The sequence below is a fragment of the Wallemia ichthyophaga genome (assembly GCF_000400465.1).
Source record: "Wallemia ichthyophaga EXF-994 unplaced genomic scaffold scaffold4, whole genome shotgun sequence".
In the NCBI taxonomy this organism is placed as follows: domain Eukaryota; kingdom Fungi; phylum Basidiomycota; class Wallemiomycetes; order Wallemiales; family Wallemiaceae; genus Wallemia; species Wallemia ichthyophaga.
In genome coordinates this window covers 433,548-450,790 of record NW_008806277.1, presented here as the reverse complement: position 1 = coordinate 450,790, position 17,243 = coordinate 433,548, and the positions used below count along the sequence as shown (strand labels likewise).

Genomic DNA, 17,243 nt, shown 5'->3' with positions numbered 1-17,243 from the left:
CGGCGCAGCAAGTTATGCGTTAGCGTGTAGTCGGAGTTTTATACTGCACGTTTTAAGCTGTTTTTCAAGAGTTGAGTATGAGTAGATGCTGATTTCACTCAACAAACTTACAGTTCAAATTGCTCATTCGATAAAAGCGAGAGAACATAGGAGTATGCAAGAGCACAAACAGAGTTAGGAAGAATTACTAGTTCAGATTGAAATAGTGTGAACTGATTCATGGCTTATATAGGCTAATTATATCGTTCAGTAGTATTTTAAGCGAGACATACAAATTTCTGATCATACCAATAGGGATTAAATTAAACGAAAGTACGAATTCAAGAATTATCTTATGCTAACTTGAAGGTTTGCGGATTTTCAAGCTCTAGGAAAAGCAAAAAATCACAGATTTTTCTAAATAACTCAGTAACATCGACTCGGCTCCATAAGTGTATGTAAAATGGGAAACTTCTCGTTCTATAAATACCCATACACTGCTAATTAATGTTGCCCAGCTTTTCTACGAAACACCGTATAAAAATAATAAGCGCGCAGTGGTGGATTGTCCTAAAACGTATTCCGTTTAGTATTGCAGCATTATATTATTCTGGATACTCCTGAAAACAGTTCACACACACTTTCTTTTTTCTTCTCTGATTTGGCTATCTTCTCACCTATTTTCACATTGAAGAAATTATCTACGTCTCGGTAAACGTGGTTATTTCTTACTTAAGAAGTAGAAGTTAAGATATGTCTTGGAAACTGCATTACTTCAACAAATTTTAATATTTTCATCTAGCTTTTTGAAGCTTGCCTGTTGAGATAGTAGTATATAAGCCATTGTCCCAAAATAAAGTATTTATATATATATGTATAGAAGATAATTGGGCTTCTCAATCCAAGTTACTTGACCAATAAATGCAGAGATTCTAGTATCTTGCTTATTCGGAAAAGCTGCACTAAATTTTCAATATCAATGTACTAACAACATCAATTGATGGTTTTCAAATTAGCTAGTGTTGACAAGGGATTTTTGTTATATAATATGCTAAATTTCATTCAGATTGAAAAGTCAAAGCTAAATTTGATTGGAAGATTTTAAAATCCTGATGATGGCATCTGAATGTATTGTTGATACATTACATGTTGAAAACTGCGTCCATCAATACTTCTCAAAGCATGAGGAGTCAAAGGTGGCGCTGAATTTACTGGAAGCGTTCCTTCACTAGCCTCGTAATTTGTAAATTGTTGGTTTTTCTCAATTACACTAAAACATCTTGAGATAAAAACTTGAAAGTAAGTCTAAAACTTTTCAAAAGCACTATATCAATATAAAAATAGATGATATTATCAAGCATTAATGGGGTAGTGGTAACCTCGATCGTTGCCACTAAACGAATTCGATCGGCCCCCGGTTCAATTCCGGGTTAATGCATTTTTATGTCCTCCTTTTAAAGGACTTTCGTGTTTGACATCAATTTTTTTTACAATTTTTTTTACAATTTCTTTACTTGCAGCATTAAATATAATACATGATTTGGCAAGTCAATTCCAAGTTTATATTTCTTCAGGTAGACATCTAGGGTAAATTTGTCTACTTCGCCATTTTATTCTTCTTTGAATGCTATTACTCACGTTATTAGGTTGTCATTAACTCTTCAATAATTTATGAACCATCTATAGCATATCATTACACCAATCCTACGCATACGCCTTACACAAATCTTCATACAGTAACAAAAATAATGCATCATAATAAATAAGTCTATAGTTTTTTTTATGCGCTTACTCAAGCGCTTGAGTTCGTCAATGCCTCAGCCCATTGGCGGAGGGTAGATGACAAAATGTCAGGCAAATTGTCTATGTTTCTTACTACGACGTAGTATGGGAATGGGAACGTGTCCATATATCTCTCCACACTCAGCTGAGGTCTACCTTCTAACATTTTGTAGCTGGCTTGGGTCATGCTCAGGACAGAGTTCGAATCCTCTTTGAGCGAGTCGAGCACCACGAAAACTATCAGAACTTTGTCTTCTTGAGCGCGTCTGAGCAGTCTAGCCATCTTTTCGTGGTTCGAGCAGATACCGTCAGAGAGGACGAACATCAGCTGGTGCAACTCTTCATCGCGCTGTCCTTCCCTTGCATCTCCGAGCATGTCGAGTGAAGTATCAACCAGCGAGTGTACTATGAGCAGATTAGCAATAGTCATTAAGTAACTCCTTCACTCACCGTTCGTCTCTGTTTGAGCAAACGTAAAGCTGTCAAGCACCTTTGCTCCTTCATCATCTGTAAACACGCCATCTTCAAAGCTGTGTAAGACATCCATTGATTTACCAAACTTGGAAATGGCAATAGATCCAACCTCAAGTGTTGTCAGAGCCTTCGAAATAAGTGCCAAAGACTGGAATGCTAAGTGGATGGTGTGTACGTCCGACATGGATTTAGAGTCATCGAGAGCGAGCAGAACTTGATACTCTCTCTTGGAAGGTCTCGTGCGTCTCAACCAAATCTTGTCTTTGGTAAATTCGGAGGCAATGTAAGGAATGATCTTTTTCATGTTCAGTCTTTTACCAGTCCTGTAATCACCCTTCAGTCTAGTGGCAAGAGTTGGTTCAAGGATGAGACGGAGCTGTTCGCATAATCCGAAAGAAAGATCCCTTGTCATGGATTCATAAATTTTCCAGACATCCTTCGAATCACGCTTCTCTCCGCCGGTAGTCCATTCCATTACCTTCAGCTCTGCTGCCTGATCCATCTCCTGTTCTTTTTCTTCAGTGTCACTCTCCAAAATCTTTTCCTCCTCTTCTTGCTTGACACGCTCTTCAGTCTCCTCATCGATATTCATAGCATCAGGTTGACCTTCTTCAGTTTCAGGAGCATTGGCATCAGTATCAATCTGCTTCATTTGGTTCGATGATCCTGCCTCGTTATTCATGTGGTCATCGTCAAAGTCCATTTCCGCGTCTTGCTCAGCTTCTTTGTTTTCATCTGCGATTTGCAAATCATTCAGCTTCTCGACGTGTTCATCGGGTGCTGCACCGAGTGCTTGTGTATCGTTGGCATCTTCGTCGCCTTCTTTGACATACTCAAGTGGTTGATCATCTTTGATCTGCTCTTCAGCACCCTTCTCATCGCCCTCGGATGGACGCTCCTGTGCTTCGGCGATTTCATCAAATCTGCGCCTGAACTCTTGCATCGCATCGCCTAAACTGCGAAGTGGGTTTGGATCAACCTGTTGATCTTGTGGTTGATCTCTGCTGGCTTCAGTATTTTCATTAGTTGCCATTTGCCCTTGAGCTTGGGATGCTGGGTCGAATTCACTGAGGTAGCGTTAGACAATTCTTCATCTCATCAGTAGACTTACGTTGGTTGAGACTCGTATGCCTGGTCTTGCGTCTCTTGAACTGAAGCGTCATTTTTGTTCGCATCCGCTTGCTGACCTGTGGTGCCCTGAGCAGCACCACCGTCATCCTGATTGCCTTCATCCATACCCCCGCCATTGTCAGCTTGCTGAGGAGCAGCTGGAGTTTCTTGTTGCTGAGCTTGAGGCTGCTCACCAGCTTTGTCTTTCTCTTGCTCCTGCTCGCCCTCGCCTTCTTCACCCTCAGCAGCTTGTTCCTCGTCATTGCGCTCTACGTCTGGTTTATCTGCGTCTTCATTCTCTCCTGTAGGATCTTCTTCATTCTCCTCGCCATCGCTTCCCTCCTTTTGAGCTTCGTCTAGGCGTGGCTCATCACCTCCTTCTTCAGATTCACCCTTCTCTTCAACTTCATTTCCATCCATATCGTCTCCGCCCATATCATCATTTTCGAACCCTTCCTCATCTTCATCATCACCAGCCTCTTTCTCTTTCTGTTGGTTGTCTAATTCCATACCTGCTGGTAGATCAAGCATTTCCGGCTCCGGTAACTCGTTATTAAGTTGGTCACCTTTATCTTGTCCGGCACCTTCATCCTCTTCACCAGGTCCCTGAAAGTATGTCAGCAACGTGGCAGCAAAACACCCAATTCATACTAACCTCCTCATCATTTTGTGCTTCTGGCATTTCCTCCTTTTCATCGCCCATCTCTTCCTTCTCATCACCTCCCTCCTCCTTCTCATCACCAGCTTCTTCGCCTTGCTCTGGATTATCTTCTTTGTTGGATTGCTTCGTGTCTTCGTTGGCAACGGTCTCTGACTCGCCTTGACCTTTCGCATCGTTGTCGACGTGGTCATCTTTTTCACCACTCTCCTGGTCATTTTCATCATTCCACATCTTCTCATCTACGGCACCAGGATCAAGAGGATCTGCATCACCCATCTGTTCGTCCATGTTTTCTTCATCTCTTTCTTCACCCTCTTCGCCGTCTCTATCAGACGCATCATCCATATCACCATCAAAGTCCTCATTCATTTCAATAGCTTGATCTTCAGCTTCAGTTTTTTGCTTCTCATCGTCATTCTTTTCATCTCCTTCATCGCCACCTTCATCTTTGAGACCCTCAACTTGCTCTTCGTTTTGAATTTGATTCGAAATGTTCTCTGCGCCCTCTCCTTCACCCAAACCTGTACCCTCTTCAAGTTTTCCTTCACCTTGCTCACCATCCTCGCCGTCATCCATTTCATCTGGCTTACAAAAGCCTTTTTCAGCTACCGATAGAAATGTCGAAGCAAGTATAAGGGCAAACTTGAGTGTGGCTTTATACCAACTTATCATCCTGTCTAGCTCCCCTGACGACCATTGAACGTAATGTCTAATGAATGGTACTGAACGCTTGAGAGCTGTGGCAGATGAGACACGGTGTTCATTAGAAGCATGTGAGAGGAGTTCGAAGAATTTGGCAACTTCGCCACTGACACTGTCAACGCGAGCGTTGCTGGTGAAGCGCTTTAGTGAATTTTCAGCCATTCCAAATGCGTTGTCAGCGAGATCCATGTCCTCATTGGCTAATTCTTCGGTCTTCTGAGCAGATTGAGCAACCACAAGAACACTGTTAATGAGAGCGTCACTTTGTAACCAGACATCTTTAACATCAACGTCTTTCTTTGGTGCTTCAAATGAGGTTGTATCAATGACCTTTTTACTAAGCCATTCTGACATTGGTTTGAGGATGTGTGAGAGGGATGGAACTCTAATAGTAAGTTCGCGAATGGTGGTGAGATAGCTTGAAGCCTCAGCAGATGCCTTTTCAATCAAATTAACATCATCTGAAATTGCGTCAGTAAAGCCGAAAGCTGGATAAGTAAAAATACCTTGAGTAAATAGACTATAACCTGATGAACTTTCATACAGGTCGCCCACTTTGTTGGATAAAGAACTAGCTGACATCGCAAAGCTGTCAAAGGCGGAAAGCGCATCATTGATCGAGCTATCAGAAGCTTGACCAGCTGCCTTTGTAAGGTGCAAGTAGTCATCGATACACATTGAACCCTCTTTGAAAACATTCTCTGCTGATAAGAAGAAATTCTTCAATACAGCTAACTGATCACAACTGAAGCTTGAATCAGAGAGTTCCTCCGAAGCACCTAGTTCCATGAGTCTTTCTGTCAAGCCTGTGACGACCTGAAGTGACTTCAAAGTACGTGAGAAGCTATAGATGATTAGCGAGGGTCAAATCAATCAAATCAATCGATCACTCACATTTCTCTCTGCTTAACGGTAACAGCCATAGCACTCTCAACAAAATTCAGAGCGCGGGTTAAATCTTTCGTAGAGACATCCTCAGCGTGCATAGCAAGTGAAACTCTCAAACGCGGAAGTAAAGCGAGTACACGATAGTGATACGAATCCGCCTTTGGGATCATTTCACATAAAGTGCTACTTAGAGAAGCCTTTTCGCCGTTTAAGATCATGAGATTTGGAAGTTGGAATAATTTTGAAGAATCTCTAAGTAAACCAGCCATGTCAGCTCTCAGATTAGGGGAGAGTCCCAAACGCTTCAGCTCCTTCAATAAATCTCCCCAAGCTCTGTGCTTCTGAGCAGTGAGAGACTTGACTGTACCCTTGTTCTCCTCAGTAATATGCATAGGCGTTGCTTTGCGGAATTCCTGCGTCTTTGTGATGATAGTCGTTGATAGGTCATCAAGTGCCTCCGATTCATCCTGACCAACTTCAGTAGACAGCTTTTGCTTAAGCTTTTCATACAAAGATGGAAGGGTACGGAGATGGGACTGTGCAGGCGCGATTGGTCTTCTTGAGCCATCGTCCATGCCACTAGCGTCTTGAGAGGAAAGTGCAGAGCTTTGCGTTGATAACAGTGTAGCCTGAGCACCAACATCAGAGTCTCGAGTCAGGAAAGACTCTACAGGCTGATTGAGAATGTCTCTGAAACTTCTGATACTCTTGTGAAGTTGACGATGAGTCTTTTGAGCACTGGAACGTAACGCAAAGACATTAACATCCTTCCAGCTAGCCATTTTGATCCAATCTTGTATCTTACTCTCCAGATCGGTACGCTTGCGCTGCATACTATCATTAATACGATGCTCAAACTGTTGGTAGTATGAATATATACCGTTGAGCAGCTTGGATGCGCGAGTGAGAGTCTCACGGGAACGTAGAGTAGAAATCCTATCAAGCAATTCTGCAAACGACTTGATAAGAGCAAGCTTAGGAGAGTAGTGTCCGGTCCAACTGGTGTAAAGGAACTTGTCGAGCAGTTCAACAACGGAGCTCAAATGCTTTGTCACTTGTTCTTCAGGATCTTCGGTATGCGATGCCGCTTCCAGACCATGAACGATAGTTTCATAGAATCTAAACCACCATATACTTAAGTCATTTTTGAACATAGACTCTTGACGTTGCAGTAAGGTAGCCCATGTACCAAGCTCCATACGCCGCCAGTACACAATCAGGCCGACGATCTCATCCCTATTTAGGCTAAGCGACACCTGATTCGAATCAGTAAATAGTTTTAAAATTTATAGGCTTACTCACATCTCTGCTAGCGTTGCTTTCCCAATCTTCGGTTTGCATCAGCAATGTCTCGAGCGCACTTAGTGTGGCAGCCAAAGGACATCTATAGTCCATGCGCAAAATAGCCTGACAGCGCTCATTGAGATGTTGAAGTATCAACTGGTCAGGCCACTCCTCATAGATTTGCAGCAAACGAATAGATAATCTGTCAACGACGTCTCTGGCGCGTCTATTTTGAGAGATGTCTGCATCATGATAGAAGTCAAATGAAGAGATATCGCCAGCGCTTTCAAATTGCTTAATTTGCTCGGCAAGAACACCAACCTGAATTGAGTAAGTTTGCTGGTCAAGTTCACTTGAAAGGGTGGCAAATGTTGACAAAGCGGCATCCTGAACGAGATTATTACGACGAGTAGCGAATGATGGATCTCTGATTGAGCCGCATATAGCCAAATGAAGCTGATAAACGGCTAAAGTGTCGTCTTTCGTAACAAGTGATTGAGTATCAGATGTAGCGATACCAGCGGCTTTGGCAGCTGCAGTATCGACATTCAAAACATCTTCGTACTCTGGGAATAAGGCCTTGAAGTCAGCTTCTTCAGCTTCGGCATCTTCGAGTATATCTTCATCATGGTTGTGAGGTTTGTAAAGTGAAGCTGCTTCTTCAGCTGCAATCTGCTCCCGTGTTTTATCTACCTTCCAACGCTCGTACAACGCAGCACAGGCCTGGTCGTATCTTTCTACGTCTTTATCCGCAGAGAGACCCAACCCGTCCTCGAAAGCAAGTGCTGATAAGTCGAGCAACAGAAGCTTAGTTGGTGGAGACGTGCTATCAGAAATTGGCGTGGATTCTTCAGGAAGATCTATTGAGCGGAGGTGTTCGAATGCTGAAATAAGAGGGAAGCGTCCGATATTCTTAACTACGCTGTTAAGTGGAGCTGCATCACCAAGAAGCCTTCTATCTTGAACACGGCAGGTGTGAGCAAACGCACGCAATCCAACTCTCAACATGTGTAAGAAGAGTCTGATAGGATGAATAAGATCTTCGTAGAAAGCATAAACCCCATCGAGACGTCTTAAAAATCCTTCAATGTTGCTTTGAACTGTCTGTTCTTGGAATAGTACTTCGTCATCTAGTAAAGTCTCTATCTTGTTAAGCAAAGTGGTGAACCTATCAGATGCATAAGTTTGCTGAGCAAAGTGATGCAGTTCTTGATACAGCGCCGTGAGGAGTGAGAGATCTGTTGAACGATTAATCGTGACACCTGTTGAAAAGGTTGCCTCTGAACGAACACTGGCAAGCCTCTCTTGGATAAATTGTATAAGAGAGCTTGTCTGATTTCCACTTGTAATTCTTTCATACTCCTTCGCAGCCGCAAGTTCAGCAAGAAGTCTCTCTTCACGATGCTTTCCGAATAAGCGCCTAGACTGTGCAGGAACAGATGGGTCAAGCGCAAAATTTGGAATGTAAAGTTTCAAACACGCCATTGACACACTGATCCAAGCTCTGCTGATTTTGCGTGTGTCGGAAACTTCGACATCTAAAGCAGGGCATAAGACGGTGTCAGCGATGTTCTTGAATTCTTGATGTTGGCATTTTCCTGCCAATAATTTCAACTTGTCAACATTCAAATCATCTGTCGAGTTTGGTTGAAGAATCATCTCCTTATCATTTTCGCTTGCATCGATTTGTGGAGCAAATGCACTGAAGATCTTAAACGAAGTTAGAATTTTGTTATCGAAGCATAATTTACTCACCAGCAACACCACTACTGTCATAACGTTTTTCAAAACCATTTGACGAGGTTTGTCAAACGAGCTAGAGTTGAGCACCAATGCTTTAGCGTCCTTTTGAAGATTGTCATGAATGGTGCTGATATCTCTAACAGACCTCTTTTTGTTGCGAGAGCATCTTTCAGAAACAGCACGAAGTGTGAGTGGTCTCAGTAAATCTGCTGGACCGGAGAAATGGCCCTAGTACGTTTTAGCATAATTTGTCAAGTCAGCTTAATAACTTACATCTTGTAAAGACCAAGTACGCGCCATCCATGATGTGAGCATTGTCAAGTAAATGGTGGAGTCAACTTTCCCAGGCTGCACTTCCATGAGCCAGATTGCTTGCTTCAACCCCACAACAGATAAAGGATCCACGTGCTTGTCCTGGGTAAAGCGTTGGACCAAAGCAGCATTTTTAACTTGGGCGGTCTGTGGAGAATCTATCATAGACGTCTCAAGTGCAACATCGAATGCAGCATTTGCAGCATCCTTACGCTCATCACTTTCAGCAGCTGGTTTATCCACGACTAGCTCCTTCAGCAGATCGCTTGCTAATCCGTACACGTTTTGTGCAATCTTCGACAGTCCAAGGGAGGCAACGATTTCGATAAACGATCCTTTCATCTCTGGCTTTAAATTTTTACTATATTTCTTGAGTCCTTTCATTAGTTCATCAGCTTGCCTATCGCGAATATCTGGAAGGAGTGAAGACCAAATTTCATTTAACCCCTGTCCACTCTTCATTTCAACTGTGGTGGCAAGTGCATCAATAGCCTCCATTTGGTTGGGAACGTCAATCTGAGTAAGGACGTCTTTCATCATTTCCAGCACAACTTGCATGGAGGAGTAATCAAAGTGGACGTTGTTAGTAGTGTTCTCCAGCTCCACGTGAAGATCAACAAGGCGTTCAAATGTTTTTAGAACGCTAAAATCTACGCGTTTTGTTAACAGTCCTTCGATGACTCCTCCAAGCTTTTGCTGACGCTGGATAGCTATGCCAAGCTCATTAACATTGTCAGGTGTGTTTGAAGGAACGTTCTTCTTCGCTTGGATAAGAGCAGCACGATCAAGGATTGTCAGATCCTTGTGATTAACCCAAGACGCAGTCTTTTTGCGAGTTTCCCAGTCCACGCCCGCAACAACCATTCTTGTACAAAGATCTACGACGTATCCAATATAAGTGGCGTCGTCGCTAGACAGACCATAGTCAAAGATGAGAGTGCTGAGAGGCTAAAGAAAGTTAGTCTGCGTTAAATGCACGACTATGAACTCACAACCATTGAATTTACATTACGGCTTTGTGCAAATGAGGACTGAACGACACGTTCAACAATCTGAACAAGCCTATTGTTGGTGTTCTGACTATCGAGCAGCTGTAACGCTGAAGCGCTAGTTTTCAAGCGAGCTACACTCAGTGTCCTGACAAGTTGCAGCAAGCCTGCATCAGCACTGACCTTGTCAAGACCACAGGAGAGAATGTAAGCGGATTGAGAAATTGCCTCTGCATCAGGATCTTCTAAGCCAATATTGACCCAAGGCAAATTATGCTCGTCTCTTCTTTCCTCCAGTAAGCCACGAGAAGCTTTCTGCGTTTCGACGGCATTCTTCATCAGCGACGCGTCAGATGGTCCACTGATTCTGGTCATTGAGAGAATCGATTCTTTGTCGAACGAAGTTGGTGGTGAAAGATATATTTCAATACCTCGATTTCTCATAGCTCTTGACAGCTCTCCATGACGAGGATCTAAAGCCATGATCATTCTGAAATCGGGGTGTGGTTTTATGGTTTGAATTTGGTTCTTAACCATGCCACGCTCGCTCAAGACAAGACTGCCTTCAGTTTCAAATAGAGAGTTCAGTCTATCAAGTACAGAAGGACTACAGAGATTGGCATCATCGATGAGAAGCCAATCACCATTCTTCATGGCACGCAGAAGCACACCATCTACCCATTCGAATCTGCCAGCCTCTGACTGACTTAATTGGGCATTGTAGTCTTCCAAAAGCTTGTTGACTGTTTCAAAGGTCTCGAAACTAACACCAACACGTGATTCAAATACCCTTGCTACGCTTTCATTGACAACAGAAATAGCCTTGTTGCCGTGCTTTTCAAAGTCAGATTGAGCTGCTCTGATAATAGTTCTGCTGTTATCAATAGCCACAAACTGGTCCTCGTCGACATTGATACCGAGGTGATTGTCCAAGTCTTCAAGTAAGGAGTTAAGGACATTGTGAATTATTCTCGTGGCGTCAGCTTGCTCAAACGACCCTAACAACTCCATAGTGTCCACACCAGCGTTCATATCGAACTCATGCAATTTGCGACCAGAAAGCGCGGCAAAATGCCTAGCTAGACCTGTCTTTCCTGATGCGGCATGACTGACAATAATCGCAAGCCATCCCATATCAAACGTTCTTGTTAGCGTTTGAAGTGCGTGCAGGTGCGATTGAAGTGTAATAGTAGGCAGGACAGCTGAGTGGTGCTTTTCACCGCGAACAATGTGGGCATTACCTATCTGGACTTCGCTATCAGAGATGAGGTATTGTGGACGCCCAAGCGAGAATTTTTCATCGAAAATGGACTTGTATAGGTTTGCTGCTGACTCCCTGTCAACTTCAGTTCTCAAACGACTTAGGTAGATGCTGTAAAGATAATCGCTTGGCTTTCTGTCCTCTGTCTCGACGGCTGAAGGAGTATGCAAGAGTTGAAGCCAGCGGAGAATGTCCCTCAAATTGAACTCCCAAGGAGCGCCATCACGTCCGAATGAGCGCTTTTGAGCGATTTCGATTTCAAGACGTCTGTTGAACTCAATCATTTTGGTGAGGGTATCTTGTGGATAAGATGGGTAGAGTTGTTGGCAGATAATGATAAGATCCTCAGGTGACAGCTCTTGGACATAAACTTTCGAAAATCTGTTCAAGAACGACTGTGGAAGACCCTTACGACCACCACCTTGTTGCAAAGGATTCTGGGCAGCAAATATACGGAATGATGAGTGCTTTTCGAAATGCCTGCCTAGCTCAGGCAGAAATACCGAGCCACGGTGATCGAGGACAGCGTTAAGACCCTCGAGAACAGACTGCGATGCAAGGTTCATTTCATCCAGCAGCACCCAGTGGCCTTCTTGCATAGCGCTTAAGAATGCGGCATCCCGCCAAGCAAATTCTCCAGGCTTTCCTCCTTCAACTGGTAAATCCGAGCCGAAAAGATCCATCAAGTCTGTCTGGTCAGAAAGGTTGATACGAACCAAGTGTCGATTCGTTGAGTTCGCAAGAGCTGCAACCAAACTGGTCTTACCAACACCTGGACTGCCCTCCAACAAAATCGGCTTGGGCACTTGCAATGCACGCAACACTTTCATACCATTGAGACGAGTTGTGGGGGCATGGAAACTGAATGACTTGTTTGAAGTGCTAAGGTCACCTTTTGCAACGCCGAATGGGCCTATGGAGAAGGAGTCATGGGTATCGTTGATGGTAGATTGTAAGGAAACGACTTCTTGAGTAGCACCAACTGTGGAAATCGCTTTCTCAGCACACTTCTCCTGGGCGTGGAAGTGAAGCCCATCAAAGATGGCTAACGCAGCACCATGACTGTTGGATAAGTAAGTTACTGAGAGTGAAACCTAGTCATCAACTCACATAAACGCCTGCTGAGGATCTAGCCACTTTGTGACGTAATCAAGGAATTTAGCCCAAGCGATTAAATCACGTAATCCAACACTGGTCGTTGAAATCCCACCGCCGCCGAAGTTGTGAGCGGAGAACCAGTCGACAAAATCAAGCATTTTGGAAGCATACTTGTCCAAAATCGTGTTCTTCCAAGAACTCTTGATAATCATTTCGAGATCCTCACGATCTTCAATAGCCGGCACCCAAATCTCAGTAAAACGGTTACGAAGAGCAGGAGACAGCTCCTTTTTGCCGAAATCTCCACCTGGATTCATAGTAGCGATAATTTGGAATCCATGTGTTGCGGTTACTTGCAGCTGCTCGATGTCTTTGCCGCCCCTCTCAGCTAACACCAATGAGCGAGATGGCTCTAGAACCGAATTTAGACGCTCCAGCACAGCGTCATCTGCCAATGATATCTCATCCATCAAGAGCAGATCGCCATGACGCATTGCCTCAACTAAAGGACCATCGTGCCATTCAAAAAGCGCGGTAGCATGTTTGATTTTAGTCTGAATAGTCCGGATAACCTCTATTTTATCTTGAGGCATTTCCTGACTAAGCGCCTCATTCAGGGCAATGCTAATACCATCGATTTCCCCACCAACAGCACCACCAAGCACCTCATTTGCTTCTAGAACTATCTGGGATTGCATCGCCGCTCTGTTCCGAATAGGACGCTGACCACCGAGAATGTCCGCAGTCTCGATGTTTTCGTGGCAAGATATATCTCGAAGACGCTGGTTGAGAGTGTTTGCGAGCACTTGACAGACTGAGGTCTTACCGGTACCTGTATCACCAACCAACAAGACTGGTTCGTTGTATTTTAAAGCCATAGCGACCAGAACAAACAGTCTCTTGGCAGCCTTAGTCCATACCATTCCCGTATCATCCTTCAGAACACATCCGATCTTCTCCAACATGTCACCTTCTGTCATATTGTACAATCCTTCGGTATCAATGGTGACTTTCATTACATCCTGGACAACCTCCTTAACGACAACCTTGTCATCCAATCTCCTGGCACGTTCTGCCAAAAGCATATACCCATTTTCGGCTAACTGCTGATATCCAATGACGTCTCTCTTTGCCCATCTGAACAGGTCTCTAAGTGTTGCAAAACTTTGTTTTGTCTCAAACACTCTCTCCGCTTGTCTTCTGCGTTGAAGTTCACGAAAAACAGCAACAATCTTGTTGGCGTAGGATGGTGCGATTTTGCAACGTTGACATAATATAGTCTCCAACTCATCTTGTGGTACGTCGTCGAAATGCACTTCTAAAAATCTATTTCTAAACGCACGAGAGAGTACTTTACGGCCTGCATACAGACCAGGAGGATTCTGGGTGGCGAACAACATAAAGTGAGGATGAGGCTTTACGACTTCCCCAGTCTCTGGAATGACCAGCTCCCTATTGTCATCTAACAACCTGTTCAAGGCTTCGAGGACATCAGTTGGTGCAAGGTTAAGCTCATCAAGTACTATCCAGTCACCATTCCTCAAAGCTCGCACTAGAACTCCTTCCTGGAATTCAAATTTACCTGTGTCAGGATCAGAAACGTATGTACCGAGATATTCTTGCAAATCTGTGTGTTCGTGGTTGTTGATACGAACGAAAGAGTGACCAGTACGCTTGGCGAGGTACTCAACAGCACTTGTTTTACCAGCTGATGTTGGACCCTGAATGAGGACTGGGAAGCGACGAGTCAAAACGACTCTAGCCAAGTCGATCAACTTTGCCTGCACTGATGGAGTAAGAATGTAGCCTTCATCGACTTCCAAAGGCAGTGGTCCACGCTCTAACCAGAAGTGACCAAGTCCCAAATATTGGTCGGATGTTGGCTTGGGTGGTGCTGAGTTAAGGACAGTACGAGGATTTTTTGCTCGATTAACTATGTGTCTCTCTGCCAGCGCTTTCACAACATTTGCGCTCTTCTCTGACAAGGGCATGGTGAAAGCCATAATCCAACCCTCCCATAGCGATCTCCGCAGACCATAAATAGGAGTGACTGTCGCAGCAAATGAAAGTGCACGTGCAAGAGTACGCATGGAGTAATGAGGCCGCTGGTTGGCACCGTCAGCGATCTCATGAGACTCTGCCAACATCTTGGTGGTGTAATAAAGTTCTGCCACATCCATAACGACACCCTTATCACCAGCACTTAGCTGACCAATATATTTGTCGACGATCGATACGAGTGCGTCTTTGTCGTTGTCAGGAGGAGCTGTATATATCTCTGTGAACCGTTCACGGAGATTTTGAGGCAAATTACGCTTTCCTACGTCCGTAGCTGGGTTCCTTGAGGCTTGTTAGACTTTCAAAATCGCGACATATAGATGTAAACTCACATGCAAGCGAAAATTCTAAAGTCAGGATGGCGCGGAATTTCTTCAAGATCGCCACGTTCCGTCAAGACAATCGAAGAAGTAGGGGAGGTGACCAAGGATGACAGGCATTCTAGAGTCTCTGGCGATGCTAAATTGACCTCATCTAGAAGTATCCAATCTCCCCTTCGCAGTGCTGTCACTAAAGGACCTTCGACAAACGAGAACACAAATCTAGCTTTTCCAGACAAGTTGTCTACGTGTTGAACAATGAAATCATTGACCTTGGATTCAAATCCATCCCATGATTGGGACATAACTGTGGAGGAAGACTTTTCATTAGTCTTACGCTTTTTGCGTGGTGATTCTGTGCTGTCTTCCTTGGCTATTCCCTTGCTAATCTTGATACGAGCCATTTTGGTCGCTTCCAACCATCCTCTAGCAAGTTTCTCCCATTTGCCATTAACGTAACTCTTCCTAATGGCTGATGAGAAGGCCTTGTTCTTGGTAGGGTCGAAAGTTGTGCTAAAAAGCTCTTCGTATGTACCCCAAACATCTACCGCAGCTGCACGTGGATCAAGAGGTCTGAATGAGCCGAGCAAATCGCTTGCCTCTGTCTGATGAGACAGGTTAAGTGAAATAAGTTTTCTGTTCAAGTTTTTTGCCAGATAAGACACCATGGTAGTCTTACCCGTACCGGTTTCACCGACAAGCAATAGAGGCTCTGAGTGAGACACACCAACTGCAATCTTCTCCATCAAATTGAGTGATGGCTTGGTGAGTGCGAACGTCGACTTGGATTTGTTAGCGAGAGAAATAGCTGAAACGGCGTTAAGCTGAGAGCGTCCGATGGAGATGTTAGAGGTAACATCAGATTGCTTGTATTCGGCAGATCTGTTGTTGGCTATCCATTTCACGCGTTCAGAGTTAATATGCAGCTCGTCACCGATCATCTCAAGCAGTGAGATGGCTGGCTGCGTTGATTTGTGGGCATAAAAAACATCGAATGCTTCTATCAAAATCTCTTCCTGGACGATAGGATTGCGAGTAAGATCGTCGATTGTCTTTGGGTGGATGTTGACATCTTCTAGCAACCTCTCTACCCTTCTCACCCATCTAAACAAATCTCTCAATACGAGTGTCCTTTCTGAACCTGATTTGACATCAGTTCTCATAATTTTGGCACCGTCCCTTGCTGTTTGCCATACATTGACGAAATTCATAGCGACATTGGACAACTTTGGAAATGTACCGGCAATAATAGTAGCTACGTCCTCGATCGACGGTTCAGGTATGCTAACTTGGAACCAATGTGAATAACCCAAAAAAGAAGACTGAGTAGTAAATGATTTTGTGGCTAACAGTCTGAACGAAGAGTGGGCAATGACTGGATTCCGGCCTGGAATCGAGAGGATACCTTTTGCGGCCAATTTCTTGGTTGGACCAAGGGATTGAGCAAGTTTTGAGATGATGGACATGAGATCTTGTGACGCTCTATCGATGTCCCTTATTACGACCCACATGCCGCTCCTGACTGCTTTGACGAGTGCACCTTCCACGTACGCGAATGTACCTTGGGGAGTGGAGATGTACGAGCCGAGCAAAGCCTTTGGATCGAGGGAAGGATCTGCGGCATGGATGGTGAGAATGTGTGGGTGGGTGGCGGATGGAGGGTGTACAATTGAGGAGAGGTGGTTGATAAGCGTGGATTTTCCAGAAGAAGGCGGCGATGAAAGGATTGTTGGGAGGCGAGTAGAGTATGCGACTGACAAGTCAACCAGAGCTGACTCGAGTGGGGGAGTAGGGATATAATTAGACAGAGGCGTGTGTGTTGACTGTCTAGAGATAATAACCTTGGAAGCGATGACTGATAATCTAGGATTGGTGGTTGAGGGAGTACTCTGGCTGGGTGCACAGCTAATAGACTGCCTGTAGCTGCTAATACGAGACTCTTCCAATATTAATAAGTTCCTAGCGTCGATCATGTTATCTACCGATTGACCGTCTTCTCTGGGTACCTGACCATCTTTAAGCCAAATAGGCTGTCTAAAATCGACAAACTTGGTGATAAGAGTGTTCTTGGATTTAATAGATAATTCGTAGACGCTTGTTGTAATCCATATAGAGAGAAGCCTGATCCCAGCGTCTTCGTGGCTGCTGATGAGATGGATAAGCGGGAGCAGCTGCCAGTGCTTCACAAGAGATGGATCGCACTGCGTGAATCTCCAAATGGCGAGTAACGCCTCCTGTAATTGATCCGTGGGTTGCAGTTTATCAAAATTGATTGGAGATTCCGACGACTCCAAGTACATGTGAAGTAAGCTGGATGCGCTGGTTAATAAAATCGCAACCACCTTGAACCATCCATAGCTCACTGTGTAAGTTCTGTATGTGCCGGCAGCACCAAGGAGAGATGGCAGATCCTGTCGATAGATCTGCGCTCATCGAGCCAGTCTGCAAGATTAAGCAGAATTTTGTGTCCTGCTGCACTCATCTCTGATATTTTTAAATCGAGATGATCGTACGTGATTAAGTTTGTTTCTGCCTCTTAATCTGCAACCACGAGCTGCCGATGAAATGAATAGAAAATTGGT

General features: G+C 44.3%; 1 protein-coding gene and 1 non-coding gene across 2 annotated transcripts; one reads left to right on the top strand and one right to left on the bottom strand.

Moving 5' to 3' along the window:
- The first annotated feature begins 1,336 nt into the window (after nucleotides 1–1,336).
- On the top strand, nucleotides 1,337–1,417 carry J056_004977. The gene has a single exon. It is a non-coding gene; the product is annotated as a tRNA-Gly (tRNA).
- Nucleotides 1,418–1,771: 354 nt separating this feature from the next.
- On the bottom strand, nucleotides 1,772–17,143 carry J056_003475 (Midasin; the record flags this gene model as incomplete). Its single annotated transcript, XM_009268698.1, has 12 exons — nucleotides 1,772–2,166; nucleotides 2,212–3,302; nucleotides 3,347–3,951; nucleotides 4,001–5,552; nucleotides 5,603–6,852; nucleotides 6,899–8,590; nucleotides 8,636–8,851; nucleotides 8,897–9,883; nucleotides 9,928–12,247; nucleotides 12,296–14,623; nucleotides 14,674–16,971; nucleotides 17,025–17,143. The coding sequence occupies 12 exons, from the start codon at nucleotides 17,141–17,143 to the stop codon at nucleotides 1,772–1,774; spliced, it is 14,853 nt and encodes a 4,950-aa protein (XP_009266973.1).
- Nucleotides 17,144–17,243: the final 100 nt, after the last annotated feature.